This window comes from Aplysia californica, unplaced genomic scaffold (assembly GCF_000002075.1).
Source record: "Aplysia californica isolate F4 #8 unplaced genomic scaffold, AplCal3.0 scaffold00782, whole genome shotgun sequence".
Lineage (NCBI taxonomy): Eukaryota > Metazoa > Mollusca > Gastropoda > Aplysiida > Aplysiidae > Aplysia > Aplysia californica.
In genome coordinates this window covers 186,271-194,422 of record NW_004798052.1, presented here as the reverse complement: position 1 = coordinate 194,422, position 8,152 = coordinate 186,271, and the positions used below count along the sequence as shown (strand labels likewise).

Here is an 8,152-nt window from a genome sequence, read left to right as displayed (position 1 = left end):
TCTTTCTTTCTTTCTCCCCCCTCCCCCCTCCCCCTAGGAAAAACCGTCTATCCCTGCTCCATTCCTGTATCTAATTACAGTTGTGTACACAGGGAGGAAAACAATCACAGAAGTGCTCCAAAATGGCAGCACGTTAAAGGTCACAGGTCACAGATCCAGGAAAAGACAACTGAGATTATTTGAACATTTTGTAGAGCAATTAACTTGAGAAATTGGTACTGTGTGGAAGAGGGAATTAGAAGATGGAGAACAACATTCACAAATGGCTTGGGCAGCTTTGTGATAAACATCCTAATCAGAAAAAACCCTGAGATGATCAGGGGGACTGATAACAGAAGAAATGGGGTACTATGATCGTCAATGTCTGCCCCAGACCTTACACCCAAAGAAGAAGACACAATTATGATTCAAGGCCTGATCTGAAGACTGCCTTTTTCTGACAAACATGTATTGTCCCAAACTGGGTAAAGTGATATTGTAGAGATCTCGTGGTCTTGATTTGTTATTTGGTAAGTACATTGCTTACAACTGTATAAGATCATATGAGAGCGCGGGACACATGAAACATGTTCAGTTTGGTAGGAATGTTGATTTTTGCCCAGGTGGTGGCCGAAGCCTACTCCAAGGCGACCACTAAGGGATCTTTAACGCAGGCAACTTGGACACTGGATCTTCGAGTTTTTTGCCCTTAACCAAAAAGGCTTGGTATTAGATCTTATCTACCATAAGAACAGGGGTGCGATTTAAAGACAGCAGTAAGAAGGAACCAAGTAGTAGCAGTAGAAAGGCTGCAGAAAGAGTCAAGGGCCCAGAGGAGGGAGCAAAGGGGGTGGGTGTGGGGGCAAAACGAGGAGACGAAAGCAGACGACAGAACGTGGTTAGAGCGCAGGAAAAGGAGGTGAAAGGATATACTTTTAGAGAAGAATATCTTCTGTCGCTGTCAGGTTTCGAACCTGGGACCTATTGAATGAGAGGCGAACACCTTCACCTCTCGACCACGAGAGCTCCCTTTCGTGGTCTGTGAGTTGGTTTCTTCTTTTAGTTTAGTTGTATGTACAGGGCGACCAGAAAAAAAAATTGTTGATAAATCTGCTGAGAAGAAAAGTACAAATACCCGAGTTTGCTAAAGAATGTGGGACTTCCATCCTAATTTATTATGTTAAAATTACAACAGGCCCCTGCACTCTGAGAGTTAGAGAAGTGGAACCAAAGAAAGTTACATATGTTTTAGTAAGGCACAATCTGACACACTGAGTGATATTGACAATCATGCGTTTTAGACTGATCAGGGAAAATCTCTCTCGTTCCCTCCGTGAAGCTTCTCTCAAGTCCTACATATTTTCGAATGTTTTTCCACACACTTTGTCCTTCCAGCACCCCGAAAGGTGAAAAAACTAGTGGACTCGAATCAGTTTGGGGTACATTTGGGCTCAGTTCCACGATTCGATTGACTGTCCTGTTACCAAAATGGTTGCTGATCAAGCGCAGAAAGTTATGGAGACATGAGGAACAACCCCATCTTGCTAAAAGTTCTGGTTCTGATTCTGTTTTCCTTTATTCCCCAAGATAGTTTAAGACTTCTCAAGAACTTTTGATACGATTACGAGCTGTCGGCCAGAGCTCACTGTAAAGGGGTGCTGATGTTCATAGGGAAAGAAAAAAAGGCCACGTGATGCCCTGGTTGCTCTTCGCTGCCCACACTATATTCTTCTGAATACCCCGGCCTTTATCGTACAGTTTGTCGGGATTTGCTGATCCCCTATAAAGATAGTTTTTAGTATTCACACAGTCTTTGGTGTAGAAATAGGCGTCATCAGAGAACCAGAGCCGTTGGATAAAAGTTTCATTGAATGTGAATTGTGGGAAATTAAATAAATCGACGCTGAACGCAATAACAAGACAAGACAGACAACTGATGTGGTTGTAAGTTGTGCTCTTCCACAAACTGGGATCGGTAAAACTGTCATGTTAGAAGATAAAATAGGTAACAGATGTTCAGACAAAACTTTCTGAGAAAAAGTCCCGAAGTTTTGCTGTAATGTTAATTAGATCCATAGACTTGTATCTCAATTTCCTGGATCGTGGAATCTGGCCTATTTCCAGTACAGTAAGGACAGTACTTTTTCCACTAAATTTGGAGTCAAACGAAGGGCAAGGCGGGAAAACTGCCGTGTGCACTCGACAAAAGTGAGACACGTTTCGCCCTTCATTTGATCACAATGGCTCTACCCAAGGTGCGCACTTAATTGTCGCAGCGAAATTCTTTTTAAATGAAGAGCGAAGAGCAGCGTCATGACCGTGCGCGATCTAGGGATACAGGTCAATGGTTAAGTCAAATGTTTCTGCGAGCCTTCTTTCTCTTCTGTTAAGAGTCCAAACAAAAATTAGACCAATGTTTGCTGCCACGAATAAACGATGATGTCTCAGACGATGTAATTAGCGATAATGATCAGGACCTGAAGAGCCTTTTAGTATCTTCTGCAATTACTGGTGCGGTTCCGTTGCTGTTGCTGTTATTATTGCATTACAGCTGCCCCCTCTGATCGTGCTAAAAACGATGATAATGATCCTTATTATGAAATGCGTTATTTACCTCGTGTCTACTTTGTTCCCCCAATAAACGCCCCTTCAGCCTTTCCATAGGGGTCGGACATATCCCTCAGTCCCACCCCCTCCACCACAACGGGACGACCAAACTTTGAAGCTTAATCGTTTTCTGTGTCCCTCGATTATCAAAGACATGCTAAAAAATGACTTGGGGATGGCTTCTAAAAAATAATAGTGCTAGTGTACAGGCTCCTAAACTATGCTAAAAGATTTGACATGCAAAGTGTTCTCGTGTGTAACCCCTTATAAACTCAAGGTGTAATTTTGTTTTTCTAGCAATACTTGTATTTCTAAACACCTACTGGAAACAAAGTACAAAGCGAAAGAATGGTTTAGTGTAAACGCATTTGAATCACCTTCGTAATATTCTGTTCTTATTTTTTCTTCGGATCTAAAAAAATGAACCCTTTGTAATGCCAATTAATTTATGACTCTTATTGTAACATGTCCGGGGCTTAAGGCTCAGAACAAAGAGCCAAGACAGGCGCCTGTGCTTTAAGAGTTAGAGAAGTGGAACCAAAACCGCCACACAGAAAGTAAGTGTTCTTTCTTGTTTAGCCGCAATCACATACGTACCTCCTTTTTCCCTACGACAATTGGCGAGGACCCTGCTCAAAATGTACTATAGGGCCCCTAAAGACTTGCTTGACCAGTCGTCCCGTTGCCCACAGTAACTCCTGGACAATATTGGTATAACGAATGCTTATAGTGACCGGTGGTCAGTGGCTTCGGTCATTCCTTCGTTTGGCCAGCCACTGAAGATCAAGTGTGTGTTTCGTCGCTCTCATAAACTTGTTGGAAGCACACTTAAACTTCGAAAATGGCAGAACTTGATCTTGTCAACCGTGATCCCAACAACATCAATGACCATCTCAAGGTAAGATGTGAATACTAGCATTATAACTCTCGGTGTCTCACCTAAAGCGTTGAAATATGTTCAAAGTTGTATAGGTTGAACGCCCTTTGCAAAACTCTTAGGCTATTTAAAAAGTAGGACCTCCGAATTTAACATCCATCTCCGATAAGATCAGGCACAACGAGAAAATTCAGAAAAAATACCTTTCTCATGAAAACAACGTCAGGCCGAGCTGAACTTCGATCCTCTAACCCCGTAATCTCACGATTGGTAGCCTAACCACTAGACTACTGACACCAGCTAAAAATGTATAAGGGCAAGTCCTCTGTTTATGACTTCTGTCTAGAAATTAATATTTGTTATCCACACCTTTTACGCCCCATTCGTCCCCAAATTACACCTGCCCTTAGTAACAAAGGAGGGGCTCTTTCTTCATCTCTGACGAGCTCAATTATATTTACTTATTTCAATTTGTCTACGGACTACATGGTTCTTGACACAATTTTTATATGCTATCGTATAAAGCTGATGAGTTCTTCAACAAATTTCCCCTCTCACCTCTAATAGCAAGTTCACAAACACAAACGCGCATTATCTACTTTTTCGTCGTAAACTACGAAAGAAGGAAAGGTTTATGCTCTCCAAGAGAAATGAAGACAGCGACAATATTAAGTAAATTGATTTATGAATCCATTTATTTATTACTTGGGTCCAATTGTACAATCCAGCGTGCACATTTTCGTTTTCAATGAGGCCAAAGCGATTTTGGAATATACATGCAAGTGCCGTGTTGGATGGTGAGGTAAAAGAATGTTGAGTTACAGCCTGACAAAGAGAGGCGACAAGAACATGGCAGCAATAACTTAATGATAACCGTACATCAGTGTGCGCACAGTAAACTGTCATCTACTACACATTGATGTTAATGGATTTTCAAGCACAGCATTAACACCAGAGACACAAGTTGAGGAGCTATTACAGCATTATGTTGGAGACTGTACCGTTTTAGTGATCAGTTTGAAAAGAATTGAGTACAACGTGTATGTTTTAATGACTTCGAAGGTTACACCAACAAAACATAATACCTTATATCACGATACTATACAGATTATATGACGCAATGCCCTATTTTATTATTGGGGGGGGGGGGGTAGAGCTGGAGACAAACATGTCTTGAACCGCCCCCACCCCTTTCATCTCCCCCACCTCGTATACTGAAAACATCGGCTCTGTGCCGAGATCAACACGGCCTGCTCTCGAAACGTTTGATAGTCCTTGACTTATGAGGTTCTTTTTTCAAAATAATGAGATGAGTCGAAGACATCTAGATCTAGTTCCCATAAAACCATGCAAAATAATGTCAAAAATTAATACTTAGCTTTCAAATATTCAGTACAAGGTTTTAAAAAATCCACTTTACCCATAGAGCTTTTAATGATGCTGCAAACGTGATTTCTCGATTATGATGCAAATAAATCGGTCTTATCGTCACTTTTGGTTTTGTAAACTCTTTTTAGCTCCGCGGAGATTTGAAAGGCGCACTTATTTATTGCGCAGTGTGTCTGTAGTCGTTCTTCGTGCTGCGCAGTGCGCGTCTGTAGCCTATCTATCATTCTACAGTTACATGACGGTATGAAAAGATGTAACATGAAAACAGAAAGTGTCTTTTCTACTTTGAGCCCCACACAGTAAGCTGGATGTTCTATGGTTTTACCTTGTGCTGATTTCAACAGAAGAAAAAAGAAAAGTTATATTATACTTTATACCGTACCACGACTCAGTCTAACAGACAGGAAATTATAGTAAGATTGGTCTCTCTGACAACTAAACATAACTTTTTACAAGTATCCTTCGTTGCAACAGAAAAACGCCTACTGGTCTCCTCTTTGCTAAGTTCAAATATAACAGTAACAGCGAATTCCTGTAGTCGTGCTAAATATTTTAAAGGCTAAGTTTGTTCAGGTCATATTCAATGCTTTGAAAGACTAGCGAAATGCGTTGGTGCCAGATTAAAACAAGTAAAACCGACATAAACTTTAAAAAAAGCCTGGAGTTTTCGATCAATGGCCATACCAGAAAGTTTTTATCTTTTTAAGCAGCTCATCATCACTGGTAGGAAACTAAACATAGTGAGACTAAGATAAGCCTCTCTGTCCCTTTAGTATACATGCAGGGATTGCCCCCCAGGTCCATGCTCAACGTCATATTTTGTTTGTTCTAGGTCACCTTCGAAGATGTGCTGGCTGAACCCGAGGGCAACCATGCCATGGACTGCGTGTGGAGCAACTCTTACAAATGCTTCAACTGCTGCAAGAAACTGTGCTACACCCTGATGACCCTGTGCTGTGGCATCTGCATCGCCGCTGGCTGGGGCTGTGAGTTCGCCTACATCGCCTTTGTCCACATCTGGTACGTCACGCCATGCTTCAAGTGCTTGGAGCTCAACTGCGGATGTCTGCAGAAGCTGTGGGGAATGATTATCCATTGCTACTACGATCCTATCTTTGAGGCCTGCGCTCTGTGCTTCTCAGCCTTCAAGAAGGGCTAAACCCAGCGGGAATGAGGAGCACACTTATGCGTGCATAGAAATGTCATGCACGGGCGCATACAGAGATGCCGGCGTTTCGAGGACAAGGAATGGCGGATTGTTTTACCTTGTTGCCGTGTTTCGACTCATAACTCATTCTTATCCGTGTTTTTTAAAGGATGCAGATCTCTATATTGCTTTGCAATACGCACCCGAAGAGGATTACAGCAAGGAAATTAATCCGCAAAAAATAATATCCAAATTCACAAAAGAACTCTTTCAATTTTGGCAAAATCTTTTGGCTATCTGATCAGACTAACGTTGTCTCATGAGAAATATTTGTACAACACTCAATTATTCCGAAATTCTGAAGTATATAATTTATTTATCAAATAAAAGTATTCGCTATGTACTATAAGTCTTGTACATTTGCCTCTGTTTATTATTAAAAACATATATTATTGTTATAACATGATGTAAATAGAGCCTTTGTACATAAATGACTTACTCTGTCCTTTTGTTTGTTGAAGTGGAGTGAAAAATAAACAATATCGGGACTACAGTCTTTAAACACACTTCTCTTTAGAAGCTGTCAAAACTACCTTATAAGGAGAAAGACGCTTCACGCTATTCAAAACTCATCTTGTCTCAATGTATTCGTATTAGCACATTTCTGGTAATATCAACTTGGTTTGACAACCACTTGCTGAGCTCTTTGAAAACTGCTCTCTTTTCAAACCTTTTTTCTGATCCGATTTATTAAATATCGTAATTGTAGACGTTTTACGCATCCATCGACACAATTTAGATAATTTAGGAGACTGGTTGCTTCGACTGTACTGAACGTTTAGTTTGGTGGTCAAATTCGAAACAACGGCACACTAATGGTGCGTTTGAATGTCTCTGATTAAAACATGTTTTAGAAATATCTATTTTTGAGTTTAGGAGTAATGTAGCTGATTTGATAGCAGTTTATGTAAGCCAGGTCATTTGTTTTTCAAAAAGTTCACTACTCTGAAAACCTTTGGATTGTGCTCCTTCAATGGTATTTTTTTTAGATGATACCAAAGAGATTCTAGACAATAAACGAACCACATCGAACGGACGGGACAGTCATGAGCCAGTCAATACTGTTAGAGTTTTGAATTTCTTTCAAAATGTAGATTTTTTACGCCTCTATCGACACAATTTACATCATTTAGGAGGTGGGCTTCAACCGTGTCTGTCATGGTCACTCAGGCTGAGAGGAATACAACATCCCATCAGAACAACTTAACTACACGATAAAAGTTCTCCCCATACAGGAATCGAACTCAGGTGTTCTGCACGCAACGCCGAAATGCCTAATCACTGTACTACGAGCACCGGTTACTACGTGCCCATACTCTTTACCTAGTATATTCTTATTGGGGAAATCTGGAGACAATAAAGATGGCAGCCCAGATGAAGGAAAATGGAAAATTTTACCGATGTGTAAGTAAACATTTTGGCAATGAAGTAGGTCCACACAGATGAGATAAAAGCTTGAAGTGAAAACGTATGTTTCATTGTGGGAGGTAAATGAGAATTTATACAACTGGAAAAAGCATCATCATCGCAACTAAAACACCAGAGCGCTCAGCGCTAATTCTCTATAATCCGAAATGGATGTGGAGCAAGGTTATTTACAAATAACCTTTAGCAAAGGAACATTGTGGAAAATAATACTTCCACAAAAACACGCAAGGATAAAAATTAGATACAAGACAAAGGAATGACTTTGTATAACGCCCGGCCCTACTGCAAAGTAGGCTCTGGGCGCTGTAAATGTATCATTCCCCCTTCATATCCCGTAACATTCAGAAAGATTCTCTGCTTCCTGGGAAGCATGTAGTGCATGCAGTCGTTATAAGGGCACTCAAAGGCCAATTTACAGCCAACGTCTTTTAGCATCTTATCTGAGTACCCATTTTCACCACTGTAAAATAAGGAAATTTGTGTTGTTTTTTTCCAGGGACATAGCACTGTGCACAGACCGGGATTCGAATGTGTGTCTCTCTGGCTGCAAATCTTGCAACCGAACCATTTTGCTACAAACATTACACAAGGAATCTATCTTCTTCTCCTCCTCCTCCTCCTCCTAGTTCCTCCTCCTCCTCCTCCTCCTCCTCCTCCTCCTCCTC

The 8,152-nt window shown here is 41.0% G+C and overlaps 2 protein-coding genes across 3 annotated transcripts in view; one reads left to right on the top strand and one right to left on the bottom strand.

Moving 5' to 3' along the window:
- The window catches only part of LOC101862612 (caveolin-1), a 37,058-nt gene that overhangs the window by 9,313 nt on the left and 19,593 nt on the right, over positions 1–8,152 (bottom strand). The window lies entirely within an intron of this gene.
- On the top strand, positions 3,286–6,548 carry LOC101860370 (caveolin-1). The gene is made up of 2 exons (XM_005109473.3): positions 3,286–3,484; positions 5,685–6,548. The coding sequence occupies exons 1-2, from the start codon at positions 3,428–3,430 to the stop codon at positions 6,009–6,011; spliced, it is 384 nt and encodes a 127-aa protein (XP_005109530.1). The 5' UTR covers positions 3,286–3,427; the 3' UTR covers positions 6,012–6,548.

Bases quoted from the DNA above. Each gene is read 5' to 3' on its own strand.
- LOC101860370 (XM_005109473.3), top strand. From the start codon at position 3,428: ATGGCAGAACTTGATCTTGTCAACCGTGATCCCAACAACATCAATGAC. The intron at 3,485-5,684 runs GTAAGATGTGAA...TGTTTGTTCTAG, and splicing joins ACATCAATGACCATCTCAAG to GTCACCTTCGAAGATGTGCT.